Source organism: Rutilus rutilus, assembly GCF_951802725.1.
Source record: "Rutilus rutilus genome assembly, chromosome: 4".
Taxonomy (NCBI): Eukaryota; Metazoa; Chordata; class Actinopteri; order Cypriniformes; family Leuciscidae; genus Rutilus; species Rutilus rutilus.
In genome coordinates, this window is record NC_140212.1 from 925,313 (window position 1) to 940,882 (window position 15,570).

General features: G+C 41.6%; 1 protein-coding gene across 1 annotated transcript in view; it reads left to right on the forward strand.

Moving 5' to 3' along the window:
* Positions 1-3,479: 3,479 nt before the first annotated feature.
* Positions 3,480-15,570, forward strand: part of crybg1b (crystallin beta-gamma domain containing 1b) — a 32,700-nt gene continuing 20,609 nt past the window's right edge. Inside the window, exons 1-7 of the mRNA XM_084407481.1 lie at positions 3,480-3,839; positions 6,366-7,225; positions 8,533-14,233; positions 14,380-14,535; positions 14,770-14,808; positions 15,041-15,159; positions 15,273-15,420. Of these exons, the coding sequence (XP_084263607.1) occupies positions 3,837-3,839; positions 6,366-7,225; positions 8,533-14,233; positions 14,380-14,535; positions 14,770-14,808; positions 15,041-15,159; positions 15,273-15,420 (7,026 nt within the window). The 5' untranslated portion in view covers positions 3,480-3,836. The remainder of the gene's footprint in view (positions 3,840-6,365; positions 7,226-8,532; positions 14,234-14,379; positions 14,536-14,769; positions 14,809-15,040; positions 15,160-15,272; positions 15,421-15,570) is intronic.

The following is a 15,570-nucleotide window of genomic DNA, read 5'->3' on the forward strand; positions in this document are numbered from 1 at the left end:
AGCTGACGTGTAAAACAGAATTTCCACATCAGGGTTATTATAGTGCTACAAAACAGATCAAGTGATCACTAAATCAATAGCCTCAATTTTGAGGTTTGGAATGATGGGAATAATAAAGTCTGTATCTATAGATGTCATTTAACGGCCAAAATTCAGTCTAAATGAACGCATCAAACTGGATTATTTAAATATTGTCTGTAACACACGCAGGTTGAGGTAAGCTACTCATTGTTTCTAACTGCATGACCCAGTACAGACAGGAGGTTGTTGTTGTTTTATGTCATAATGGTCATTATGTGAGAAAATAATTTGTGTTTGATTTCTGTCATTAATAAATTTTAATTTTCTTTTTTGTTATGGTAAAAAGAGCAAGAGAGACAGTCAGAGAACCCCACTCAGACTCCCTGGAATGATGCTAAGTCATTAACACAGTGTTGCTCACCTTCTTCACTGGGACAGGGAGGGATAGTTATGGGGAGACTGGGGTGCTGCTGACTCATCTGTTGTTAAGTCTGCTAAAAGGGGCAGGGACAATGATTTAATATGAATATCTTGCTAAACGTTTCCCTGCACTGATTAAATGTTGATGAAATGTAGGCTAACACTAGCCTGTAGCTAGCTAGCTTATTTCACTATGGACAACAGGTTAATACCACTCACTGACTAAAGGCTACCCACCTTTCTTGGTGAAAAACTGGGTTACAGATTGACACCCTTTCTTTTGTCTTTCCTCTCTCTTTTCTCTCTTTCCTTTTTTGAAAACCAGATTTTCTTTTACTATGAAACATTGTGGTCTGTGTTTCTGGCGCATCGCATCGACTGTCTGCAACTGCAACTAAACACAAACACCGCGCACGCTAACGCAGGACCAAACCATTTCATGCAGATACAGGGGGGTGGTCGGTCAAAATGAAAGTTTACTTTTTGATCAATGGGGATATTTAACTTTTATTGCCAAAATAAGTAAAATCAAAGACATCATTCAATGTGTAATTATTTGAAATATACTTAATGATGATGATTTATATAGTGTATAATATAATATATATTTTTTAATTCGTTTTTACTCATTTGTTGGGGCCCCTGTCAGTCAGGGGCCCTTGGAATTGTCCTAACTTTCCCCCCCTATACGGCGCCCATGTGTGTGTGTGTGTGTGTGTGTGTGTGTGTGTGTGTGTGTGTGTGTGTGTGTGTGTGTGTGTGTTGTGTTCTGAGGATGATGTGTGTGTGTTCTGAGGATGATGTGTGTGTTCTGAGGATGATGTGTGTGTGTGTGTGTGTGTGTGTGTGTGTGTGTGTGTGTGTGTGTGTGTGTGTGTGTGTGTTCTGAGGATGATGTGTGTGTGTTCTGAGGATGATGTGTGTGTGTTCTGAGGATGATGTGTGTGTGTGTGTGTGTGTGTGTGTGTGTGTGTGTGTGTGTGTGTGTGTGTGTGTGTGTGTGTGTGTGTGTGTGTTTATAAACGTTCTGTTGTGTTCTTCTCGTCTTCATGGCAACGTCCTCTCTCTCTCCTCCGAGAAGTGAAGTGTCCTCGCTCTGCCATTACAGTAATGTTGCTTTATTATAGATGTGTGTGTGAGACACTCGCTCTCAGATCTCCCAGAATGCTTTGCTCAGGAGCAGTGAATGTGGTTCTGTGTTATTAGAGTTAATCACAGTCAGTGTTCCTTCTGGAGACACACTGACTCACAGCTTTCCTGAGGAACAGGTTCTGCCTTTTACACACACACACACACACACACACACAAAGCAGCCGGAGCTACATAAATAAAGCTGAAAAATATCTAAACACTGCAAATCTTAAAATTGGACATGTTGATTTAACTACCTTAAATTAAATAAGTTTTGGTTGAAGTAGTAGAGTTACTAAAAAAAACAGCTAAATAGAAATATTATAGAAAAATAAATAGAAATATTAATAAACATTAATAAAACAAAAATAAATGACAAAACCACATGACAAATTTAAACGCAAACTAAAAGAAAAAAGAAAACTGAAAATATAAAAAGAAAAGCTCATTCAAATGTTACTAAATCATATAACAGTATATTAAATTATACTAAAATAACACCATATTTCTTTTTGCTTGACATAAAACTTACACACAAACAACAACACAACACGTGATGATGTTGTTCCTCCAGCAGGAGGCGCTACAGTAAAACTCTCTCAGGCTCTCAGACACATGACCCGGCCATCAGTGAAGGATAAACCCCACTGTATTACTACAAACACGCTGCTCTGATTGGACAGATTCAGACTGAATATTAATGCTTCAGTAAAACAAACTTCAGTATAAATGACATGACGTGGATCGCATGTGAACGCAGTGTTTTGGCTTGAGAAAGCCGGACCAGGAAGTTAGAAGTAGTCAGACATTTTTTTTAAGTTTGAAGTAGTTTTATAATTGAAGTGTGAAGGTTTTAAGTTTGAAATAGTTTTAGTTTAAGGCAGAATTTTGAATAGATAGATATATTTAGATATAGTTTTAAAAGTTTGAAGGTTTTCAGTTTAAAATATTTTAAGTTTTGCTTTAGTAGTTTTAAAAACTTGGGGTGGTTACTAAGTTGTTGCTATGCGGTTGCTAGGGTATTCTGGGTGGTTGCAATGGTGTTGATATGCGGTTGCCATGGTACCCAGGGTGATTGCTAGGGTGTTGCTATGCAGTTGCTAGGGTACTTGAGGTGGTTGCTAGGCAGTTGCTAGGGTACTTGAGGTGGTTGCTAGGGTGTTGCTATGCAGTTGCTGGGGTACTTGAGGTGGTTGCTAGGGTGATGCTGTGCGGTTGCTGGGGTACTTGAGGTGGTTGCTAGGGTGATGCTGTGCGGTTGCTAGGCTGTTGATATGCGGTTGCTAGGGTATTCTGGGTGTACTTCAGTGTTTTCCGCTGCTCAGGATGGCGAGTGTTTGCTGGTTACACATGGAGAATCTGCTCTGCCATCTGGATTCCATTGCAGAGAGCAGGAACCGAATATGTGTGGTTAAAGTGAGTCACGGCAGGCATTACAAAACACTCCCAGAGACCAGAGTGAGCGGCTTCAGGCGTACAGTTGAGTCAAACTACGGAAACTAAGTTATTATACGCTTGCATGAATGTTCCTCTCTTCAACTGTAACTGTACATGCATTGAGAAAATGTTAAAACAGCCATTCCTGCAGCATTAATGTTAGTCTTCCTCTGGTTAGCGAAGCATTAAAGAACTGTCTCAACTGTTAAATAACAGATATAAGATTAAAATAATATCAGATTCGTCTAATTTTAAATAAACACAAAAAGCAGATGAAAAATAAACATAAGTAAGAACTTTACTTTTGCTATGGTTAAATAAATGTTCAGTGATATCTTCCAAAGATGAGTGAATTTTGGCGCATTTTTTTTCTCAATATAGTGTTGATATGACAACTAACCTCCTAAATACACTCAGTTTCGCCATGCATGTGTGGAAGTATTTAAAACAAGTGTGTTACAACTAGCCCCGGGTTAGTGACCCATAAACCCATAACATACAGTCAAAGCATGTTCCCTCAGACGTGTGTGTGTGTGTGTGTGTGTGTGTGTCTGCGTATGCTTAGACTCGTTTCGTGTGTTTTCCTGAACCCTCTCGGCTCATTAAAGTGTTAGAGGCCAGAGTCTAACCGTGGGTGTGTGTGTTGGCCTCGAGTGCATGAATAATTCAGCGTGTGTTTGTTAGACTGAAGCCGTTGCACAACAGTCGATATACCTGTCGTGTTCTGATACCTGTCGTGTCCTTTGTTCTCGACCCACCCGTTCCTGCCACAGCTCGACCGATGGATCCTCACAGGTGAACGCGAGCGCCGAACACAACGCTGGATCATGGTGAGTTCCTCGGTGTTTACACACTTGACTGAACGCATGGTCAGAATGGCTCCAGATCGCGTGAAGTGAACAGGTCTGTGCACGAGCAGGACAGGTGTGGGTGTGACGTGCGTGTAGAAGCAGGTAAATAATTAGAGCAAACGTTAGCTTTCTCTTTCTTCTTTACGCGAGACTCCAGCATCAGTGCATTCTGATATGATTCATCTCTGACACTTTCAACTCTGTGAGTATTGGACTTTCCTACTGTTAGTTGTTTAAAAATAAACGGATTTGGCCTAAATATCTTGATTATTGTGCTTAGAAAAAACGTCTCCATTGGAAATGGGAAGGTTCCCCTAATGTTATTTTAATAACATTCCAGGAACGTTCTCTCTAGGTTTTGTTATCAATAACTAACCTTGGAAGAAAGCTGCTAGGAGAGCCTAAAGTCACTTTTAAAAAAGTTTACAAAATACTTTAAGGAGATAATTTGCTGCACATACAAATAAAAATAGGCCTATGCATGATCATGAAAACAGCTTTCAGCTTCATATTTTAAATACGTTTATAAAACGAATAGCATGAGAGCAGCTGTGAGCATCACTGTGTTAAACGCACTTTGGGAGGTTGGAAAACTGAAGTGTTCTGTGACTGTTCTCTTGTTCATTGTGTTGGATTGGGTTCATCTGATCCTCTGAAACTCAATCCTGTCTCCGTCTCTCCCCGCGCGCGCGCGTCACAGAAGAGCTCCTGCGCGCGCCCTGCAGATCACGAATAATAAACGATCCTCAAGCGTTCTTTTATTGATCCGGACGTTCATCCCTGATCGCTTTTATCGATCTGGATTCATTGAGCCGCAGGGCTGGATCATTTCACGACTCTCGCTGGCGGGACGAAAGACGCGCTTCTCTGGGTGTTCCGCGCGCCGCCGATCCGGACAGTGAGTTCTGAACATCAGCACAATGACTGTGTGAGATTTGATGATGAATATGAAAACTTTCCCCGTTTCTTTATTAATCATATTTTTCTCCGTTTAAAATTTTTTTTCCTCCAAATCCTGTGTTAGGTAACAAAAGTAGCCTATAGGCTATTCTAAGTGACGTTCGCATTAAGTTATGAAAACGTTACTTCTGAATGTTCTCTGTTTTTAAATGTTTTAAAAACGCATTTTCTTGGTTATGTGTGAATGTTGACTGACAGAACATTCCATTGTATCATTCTTCAAACATTATAAGAACGATGTTCTCAAAACAAGGAGAAACATTTAAAAAAGAAATAAAACGTACCATGAATGATGTTTTCGTTCTAACGTTCTGAGAGCATTAGATAACTTTGAACGAACGTTCTATATCGTCACTGGAAGAATGCTTTGTTCATTACTTTGAGAGAACATTGACAGAACGTTCCGTGTTCGCTGTGTTCTCTCAGACTGACTGTACTTCTGTGGAGAGAGAGGAAAACTCTCTGGCACACTTTGCTTTAGTTTATTAGACAAAAAGTCATGAACTGCCTTTGGATAAAGTTGCAGAAAAATGTCATTGGAATCCAAACTAAATCCAATATATTAGCTGTGTCTGTATAACAATACATGGGTCTCCTTCAAAATGTGTCAAATGAATCTTTGATGGCAGTGATGATAATTCCTTCTTTTTTTTACTGTTAATAAACCTTCATAATGTGCTATTTTGACTTTTGATTTAAGCATGAGGTGTTTAACAGATTCTGTCAGACTTTTCAATTGATAATCCATGTGTTCTGTTTTCAAATATTTTAACAGATGTAAATTAAATATTGTGTACTATTTATATATGTATTATACTATTATAAATATTATGTTTATATAATATTATTATAAATAATATGTAAAACAATATGTTTATATATTTTTTGAACATCAAATCTTTGAGCATTGGAATATAATAGTGGGTTTTTCTTGTGGAATTTTTTTTTAATGCATTACAATTTTTCATTATAAATTACATGATAAACATACTGAGTGAAACATTTATTTGAAAAATAAATTGGACAATATCTTAGTCTTTTTGATTTAATGCTTTTAATGTTGCTGTCTGATCGTGAAAAAGCTCCAGTTCTTCTCTATATCAGTGTTTCTGAACTCCTGAAACGCCTCCACTGTAGTCTTGAGTTTCTCCCGGGAACGAACACGTCACAATATTCCTCATTATAATAATTCATGCGCAGAATAAAGGGGCGGGGCCTGGTTGAGTTAGTTAGTAGTGTGTTAAACTGGCGGTTATGGTAAGGGGCGGGACATTTCCCAAACACACTCGAAGGGCTCGACCAATCACAACACACTGCTCCAGCTGACCAATCAGAGCACAGTGTGCTGTTCAGAAGGAGGGGCTTCATAGAGACAGGAAGTAAACAGAGCGTTACTGACAGACTGGGAAGAGAGGAGCCGCAACAATGGAGATTATGAGGAAAATAATCAATATTTAATCATGAAAACTTGTTCTAGTGGAGCCTGAAAACAACATTAAGTGTGTTACAGATCAATCCCTCATGATTTTGCATGTGTGTTTGCAGGCTGAGAGTCCACAGGAGCGCAGCCCAGGGGTGCTCAGTCGCATCGGGAGCTGGTTGGCGTGGGGTTGGAGCGGCCCGGCTCTGAGCGGAGATGATCCCGACTCCGAAACACAGCGAGAGGAGGCGTCTGAAGAGGACAACACAGGAACTGCTGGTGCACATGAGAAACACAGTCCTGCAGTAGAGGAAACCGTTCCAGCAGAGAAAAGCCCTTCCCCGAGCCGGAATGCCAAACATCCGAGAACCCAGGTGTGCCAAGAGCAAAGCAGAAGTGAAAACAGCGAGACCGCTGTAAAAAGAAGCAAACGCAGTCAGTCGTTTGAGGGTAACAGAAGCAGACCAACACCTGACTTCTCTGATCAAGATAACACAGAGGAAATGGGACGCAGGAGATCTGGAAGGAGGAGGCGGAGCTCTCATGGAGATGTGGGCGGGGCTAAAACTAAATCACCAACCAATCCTCAGCCTGATAGTCCTGTAGCAACCAGTTTGGCAACCAGCCCACAGTCGGCATGTGCTGACTCAGTTTTTGAGGAGGCGGAAAACAACGTTCAGGAATGCACCGGTTCAGAAGAGCCAAACTCAGGTAGCCGTGAGGATTTAGTCCGAGCAGAATGGGTGGAAACACACCTGAGCGAGGACAAGGCTGATTCCCCGAGCTCACCCGTCACTGAATCAGACATGGACGAGGAACCCGTGGTGAGGATGACGGAAAGCGCCGAATCCAAACGCAGGAGTATCAAAGTGTCTCACAGCGAGAAGATCTTTGCTAAAAAGCTGCTGGTCTCAAATGAAGATCCTCAAGTGACGCTTAAAAGCTCTACGGATCCTAAATGGCCGAGATCTGATGAGAAAGCAAGGTAAATGTACCTGTTTAACCAGTTTGTTTGTTTTGCTGATTTGCTTACAGAAATATAACAAACACAGTATACTTTTGAAAGCCCTTTTGTGTTTATTTGATCTGTGAACACTTTACAATAAGGTTCATTAGTTAACATTAATGTATTAACTAACATGAACTAACCATGAGCAATACATTTTTAACTTTATTTGTTCACCTTTTTTAATGTTAGTTAATAAAAATCCAGCTGTTCATTGTTTGTTCATGTTAGTTCACAGTGCATTAACTAATGTTAGCAAGATTTTAATAAAGTTTAATAAATGCCGTATAAGTGCAATTCATGCTAGTTAACTAATGAACCTTATTGTAAAGTGTTACCAGTTTATGTTTAAAATGAAACTTTAACTAAACGTGGGAAAACTTTCTCAGAGATAATCATGACAAAACACCATGCGTCATGTTGTGAAATATCTCAGGTTCTTGTAATTCCTGTTGGTTAATGTTCCTGGCCTTGTTCAAAGCGCTTTCTGCATTGAAAAGAGCCATTTTCATAACAATTAAGTGCTTGCATAGTTAAATGCCAGTTTTTCTAGATTTGTGCTTTTCTACTCCTAAAAGAAGTTCACCTAAACATTAAAAATAAATTACTCACTCTCACGTCATTCAAAAAACTCTATGATTCATTTATTTGGCTGAAAACAAGATATATTATGATGTTCATTCAAGATGTTTGGGTTATTTTGATCAGTGATTGTTTTAAACACAGTCCACGTGACTCCTGCACATGATAGTTTTGGGAGGAACGGACCAACTTATGGTACCATTTATTACTGATTTACTGTTATTTACTAATAACTTAGTCTTTCTCTCTGTTGCAGCTCGCAAATCTCATCCTCACACAAATCTACCATAATACTTTAGGCTTGAATATTGCGCAAGAGTCTTTTTTAATGCTTTTTTGAAGCAAACTCATTCACTTTCAAAGTAGGGAAAAGGGAAGTGAGAAGTAAAACATGCTTTGAATTATCTAATAATCATTGCAATTTTTGAAATAATGTCTTGAAAGCACGTGTTTTTGTTAGCCACTTTCTATAAAAGCAAATGCAAATGTGCTGAAGAGCGGGAAGTCATGCAGTTTTGGGTTTGTGGTTTGCTTCAAAGATATAAAGAACAAAGGAGGAGAAACAAGAAAGATAGAGAACGAGGAAAGAAAGACACAATGAGTAAACAGCTAATGAAGGGAGTGGATGCTAAACGTCATAGAGATGTCAAAAGCACTTGAACCTTTTTTTACCCGTTTGACTTTTATTGTTTGTTATTTTACAGATGTCCAGAGGACAGAGTGGACGGCACTAATGTGAAGTCCGGTCATCAAAAGGGACGAATCGCAGACAAAATCAGTCTGTTTGAAAGAGGAGCGACCAAAGCTGTCATTAGCTCCACAAACCTGCGCCATCTGGATATTTCTCCAGCTCGAAATGTGGCTTTTCGACTCAAAGAAGATGATGGAAAGCGATCCAGTTCTGCTCCTCCGAAACAAACGGTTAAAGAGAGAGCAATGAATTTCACCGCAGGACTGAGGGGAGAAGAGAAGTTAACGTTGTCGTCCGGAGTGTCTGGTCATGCATTGAACGAAGGACATTTTAAAACAGCTGGTCGTAATGAAGCATCTCGTTCTGGAAGTTTTGAAAAATCTACAGCAAATGCCAGCGGAGAACCCAAACCCATTGATCAAACAGACTCCAAATCCCACAATGCAACACAAAGCAAACCTGCATCGTCAGAGAGCACTAGTGACTCGAGCATTGGGAATAAAGAGTTGGATAAAGCGAGCTGTTCTGCACCGACAGTTTCATCTCCTATTGACGAGAGCCCGCCGGTGAAATCTCAAAGACGGACGGGCTCGCGATCTAAGAAACGACGAAGCAAAGAACCGCTCAGCCCCACCAGCAAGAACGAACAAGAAATGGGTCAAGGTGAACAGGAGGTCAAGGACAACAAGAGCAACACAGCCCCAAAACCTCTTAAAGATGCGGGAGACGTTGCAAAGACCACAGACCAGTATGTGAAAAGCACTTCTGGTGATGAGGTTGCGAGCAAAACGCCTAAAGTTCCTCCAAAGTTGGATATAATGCAAAGCACGAAGGCAACATCAAACACTGACTCAAAGAGGTTACAAAAGTCTTCAGATATGGACACAGAAGGTCTCAAAGAAATGAAAAGCATGGATGCGGAGGAGACGGAGAACAGCTCGAATGAAGTGAATATAGAGCGGACAGGCATTGACTCAAAAACTGAAGAGCAACAGAAAAACAGCAACAAAAAGCAGCCTGTTCAAGAGAGCTCAGAAGGAGAGGGGCGGAAGAACAGAGACACGATTGTAAACACATTGTTTAGAGAGTCAGGGAAACTGGATCCATCTGTGACAAATGAAGAGAAACCACCATCCCCGGAGGACCTGAAAGCGGCCAACTCTAAAGACTTCTTTGTGCCAGCCAATAGCAGCAATGCATCTTCTAGGAAAGATCCCATGCGGAACAGAGAGAGTGAGAGAGATATGTTGGTCTTACCTGAGAAAGACACCACTACGTGTGTGCGTGAAGCGAAAAATACCCCTGAAAATGACCCAAGATCAGACGAGGCACAAAGACCATCAAAGCCAAACCATAAGAGTAAAGAAAAAGGCAACAATCAGAGTACAGAAGCAACCGAACAACTGAAAACAACTGAGCCACACAAACACCGCTATGAAGTCAAAACATCAAAGCCAACCGAGCAAAATATACAAGGTGAAATTACAGCGAAGACAACTAAACAAGGTAAATCAAAGGACAGCTTAGCCGTAAAGCCCAAAGAGATTAAACAAGAAGACGTGACAATTATGGAAACCAGTCAGGGTAAAGAAACCCAGAATACAGAGAAAAACTCTTCTACTGAATTGTACGATCAGACTAAAGATAAAGATGCTTCTACAAGTAAGGCACTGGCAACACCGAACCCTGCACTGGTAAAAAAACAAAATGATAAAGCGGACACTATAATTTCACCTCAAATTCCACATACGGAGAGAGGCGGTCCCAAAAGAGACAGGCCACAGAGCCAATCAGAGAGCCGAGAAGCTTCCAGTAAAAGGGACTTACAACAACATCAAAAGACCAGCACTGAAGCTAAAGACAGAGGCACAGACAAAACCAAGAGTAAAACCACTAGTACAGAAATTACATCCATAGTAAATGGAGACATAAACTCTGCAGAGACAGAAGATCAGTTGTCTGATAATACTTTTCCTGTAATACCAACCAATAATGAGAATCTATCTCTGCGCTCTGTGAAAAAGAAGCACACTTCATCGTCATCCACAGCCAGTGAAGCATCTATCGAGCAGTCTGGCCAGGCCGGTGAAAAGATTACCTCTAAACCAGCATCAACAAATGAGATGGTCTCCAGTTCAACAGCCTCAAGTAATGACAAGAGCACAACTTTAGTTTTGCCTAATGAAAAGGACACAACTTCATCAGACTCAGCTAATGAAAAGACCACATCACCACAAGCCTCAACCAGTGAGACAACCTCCACTTTGCCTGCCTCAACTAATGACAACACTGTGCCTCCACCAGCCTCAACTAATGAAAAGAACACAACTCTATCAGACTCAATCAATGAGAAAACCACACCTCCAAAAGCCACACTTCCACCCGCCTCAACTAATGAGATATCCAGTTTACCAGCCTCAACTGATGTAAAGACAACACCTCTATCAGACTCTGCTAATAAAAGCACAACTAATGAAAATACCATATCTCCACAAGCCTCCACCACTAAGACAACCTCCACTTTGCCAGCCTCAACTAATGAAAAGAACACAACTCCATCAGACTCAATCAATGAGAAAACCACACCTCCAAAAGCCACACTTCCACCAGCCTCAACTAATGAGATAATATCCAGTTTACCAGCCTCAACTAATGAGAAATCCAGTTTACCAGCCTCAACTGATGTAAAGACAACACCTCCATCAGACTCGGCTAATAAAAGCACAACTAATGAAAATACCACATCTCCACAAGCCTCCACCACTAAGACAACCTCCACTTTGCCAGCCTCAACTAATGAAAAGAACACAACTCCATCAGACTCAATCAATGAGAAAACCACACCTCCAAAAGCCACAGTTCCACCAGCCTCAACTAAGGAGATAATATCCAGTTTACCAGCCTCAACTAATGAGATATCCAGTTTAACAGCCTCAACTAATGAGATATCCAGTTTAACAGCCTCAACTGATGTAAAGACAACACCTCCGTCAGACTCAGCTAATAAAAGCACAACTGATGAAAATACCACATCTCCACAAGCCTCCACCAATAAGACAACCTCCACTTTGCCAGCCTCAACTAATGAAAAGAACACAACTCCATCAGACTCAATCAATGAGAAAACCACACCTCCAAAACCCACAGTTCCATCAGCCTCAACTAAGGAGATAATATCCAGTTTACCAGCCTCAACTAATGAGATATCCAGTTTAACAGCCTCAACTGATGTAAAGACAACACCTCCGTCAGACTCAGCTAATAAAAGCACAACTGATGAAAATACCACATCTCCACAAGCCTCCACCAATAACACAACATCCACTTTGCCTGCCTCAACTAATGAAAAGAACACAACTCCATCAGACTCAATCAATGAGAAAACCACATCTCCAAAAGCCACACTTCCAACTAATGAGATAATATCCAGTTTACCCGCCTCAACCAATGTAAAGATAACACTTCCATCAGACTCAGCTAAAAGAAAGACAAATGATGAAAAGACCATGCATCCACTAGCATCAACTAATGAAAAGGCAAAGCCTCCACCAGCCTCAACTAACGAGACAATCTCCACATCGCTTGCCAAAACTATTGAAAACACCACGCCTCCAACAGCATCAGCTAAAGAAAAGACCACACCTCTACCAGAATCAACCATCGAGATAACCTCCACATTATCAGGCTCACCAAATGAAAAGACCACACCTTCTCCATCATCAACCGTTAAATCGACCACCACTTTATTAGACTCAGGTGATTACAAGACCACACCTCCATTAGTCTTAACTAACGAAGCACCTAAAACGAATAATGAGACTACACCTCCACCAGCCTCAACCACTGAGACAGCCTCCACTTTGCCAGCCTCAACCAATAAAAAGTCTTCAACTAAAGAAAACGCTCCACCTCCAGCCACAACCGATTCACCAGTCTCCAATGATAAGACTACTAAAAATGAGAGGACATCGCTACCACCAGCATCACCCTCGTTCCCATTACCCTCTACCAATGGAGGGACTATTACTCCACTTCCTTCATCCAAAGAAAAGAAAACTCCATCAGACTCAGCTAATAAAAATACCACATCACCACAAGTCTCAACCAATAAGACAACCTCCACTTTGCCTGCCTCAACTAATGAAAAGAATACGGCTTCACCATCATCATTCAAGGAAAAGACCTTGCCTCCTGATGCCTCAACCAAAGAGAAGCTCTCCCACACATTGTCATCAGCCAGTGAGAAATCCCCATCTCCCTCCAGCAAATCTACAGATCCAGCCACAAGAAAAAAGGAGTTTATCCCCAAACCCTTCCTCCTTCCAAAAATCCCTTCTGCACCTGGAAGCTCCTCCCTGAACCGGGACTCTCCATCTAGCTGGCTTGATGTGGATCTGCAACGTCCTATAAAGAAGAAGCAGTTGATTTCAGAACCAAAACCTAAGCTCGGCACATCTGTGAGGAAGACCAACCTGGATGCATCGAGAGAAATCGACCCAGATGACTTCATTGCAAATGTGAAAAGGCTAGCAATGCCGTTTAATCTTCCCCAACGCAAACACAACCATCATCGCCCGCAAGCCCCTCCGTTTGTCCTTCCAGCCATCAGAGAAGACCATTTCGAGAAAACCTTTGATCCGGAGGAGTTCCAGTTTGGTTTGAGGAGAAAGAGGGAATTCATTTTGGATCTAGCTCCCAGTTCAGTATGCAAGAGCCAAGACACAGAGGCCAAGAAGGAGGACTCCAAACCTAAGTGGACAAAACCTGGGCGTGAGAGCATCCTCACTAGGTCCCTGATCTTCCAGAGGAAAAGGGAGGAGTCTGAAAAGGAAGAGGGAGAAAAAGAGGAGGAGTCAGATGAAAGTAAAACAGAACCAGTGAAAACAAAGTCTCGTTTGGAGAGGTGCTCCATTGTTAGCCTTCTCCGCAGCCCTAGCAAAGGGAGACGCATGGAGTTTTTAAGCCCCACTGAGTGTCCTTCAGATGGGCTGTTATCACCCAGCGATGCTCCTGGCTCTACGTCAACTCCACAGTCACAGCTGGCACCAACTGCAGAATCACCCGAACAGGTCATGATAGAGAAAGTCCTTGCAAAGAATGATGGCCGCTCTACCCCGTATGGTTCTCAGGTTATTCTAAAACCCAGCAAAGATGTTGTGCCTGCCATGATTCCTGACCTCAAAACAACTTCAAGAGACCAAACAGTCACTGCGATAATTGACACTAATGCACCTCCCAGTGATACCAAGACTGGTTCCCAGGTTGTTCTGAAACACACCAAGAATGATGGACCTACCATGACACCTGACCTCAAAACTACTTTGAGAGATCCCACAGTTACTATGTTAACAGACTCTAATGCACTTTTACATCCCAGTGGTACCCAGACTACTTCCCAGGTTGTTTTAAAACCTACTAAGGATGATGGACCTTCCCTGACACCTGACCAAGTCAACATGTTAACAGACACTAAAACACCCCCACTTCCCAGCACTACCCAGATTGGTTCTGATGTTGTTCTGCAACCTGATGGACCAACCCTGATGCCTGACCTGAAAACAACCACAGTAGACCCTATTGTCACTATGAAAACAGATGCTAGCGCTCCTCCACCTCTTCCTTCCTTTGAAGACATCAAGTTGCCTAGTTTCCTGGAGAAAGTTCTTCCAAAGGAGCCTGAAACCGCTGGATCATCAAATAACATCGACCCACTGGTCAGCCATCCCTCATTTATTCATTCATCCATCACACTACATGACCACAGCAACAACACATTTATACGTTCAAATACCCAGCTAGTGTTTCTGATAGTGTAAAACATGTCACATATTTCAGTGTTTGTGTGTATTTGGTTGGTTAGGTGGCTAGAGAAAGTGCCTCCATACCTGGTTTAGTGGATCCGAATACGGCTGTTGACGTAGCTAACGGGAAAACCCAAGACGTTACGATTCCACCTGCACCTCAATTTCCAGACGCCCAAATCCCTCAAGCTAAACCTCAGAGAGAACTCCCAAATGTATGTGTCCATCACCAATATCTATTTTCTTTGTAAATCCCAGAAATGTATTTGTTCATATCTTCAATCGCTCAGAAGAATGAACGCCAGCATGTTATTCATGTATGTCTGTATTTCTAAGTTTTAATACGTTTAAAGGGTAAAATCTTTGGGACATCATATTTTTGACAGTCTTTCAAAACAATTACCTGCATTTTTCTCCTAACCACAAAGGGCAAATGTTTTATTTTTCAGATTCCAACTGTTCGTGGAATCCATCGGCGTCCTGCAAAGGTTTGCCAACATTTCAAACTCATGACCTAACAGAGATTTCCAAATATTAGAAGCTGCTTTCCTTGTTCTGTTTGCATAACAAGAGCCAAGTTTTTGGAATTTCATTTATACTTTAAATATGTACATCAACTCTAACTTGTTGTACCAGTCAGGCAGTAATTCAAAGCGCCCCCATACAGACAGTTAAGTCCATAAAGTGCTGGGATGATTAAATGTATCTTGTTTCCATCAGATTGTAATATTTGAGCACCATCAGTTCAACGGCCAGTCCTTTGAGTTGTACAGGGATCAACCTGATGCTACACAACTGCAACTGTCCAGTGTCATATCTGTGAAAGTGGTCAGAGGATGGTAAGCAGCAAATACGGATGGAGATCAAGTACTCAGTGCATGATGATGATGATGATGATGATGATGTGCCTTTCAGTAGTTTAGATTTAATTGTGCACTTTGGCCTATTGCAGTTGGATACTGTATGAGAAACCAGGGTTTGAGGGACGATGCATCGCTCTGGAAGAGGAAAGCGTTAACGAACTGCCCAATCAATGGGCGGAAGAGGGCGAAGAAACATCTGTCCCTATGGTCATTGGCTCAGTTCGCCTGGCTATCAGAGTAAGAAACCTCAAGAGTATCTTCTTTAAAAACATTCTGAAGTAGCGCTGCACAATTAATCGCAATGAAACCGTACGCGATTTGGCGAAGGTTGCGATTATTTTATGCGCAGCTTGTCAGTGCAGCGGCTGATTGTAGTAAATGCTCCAT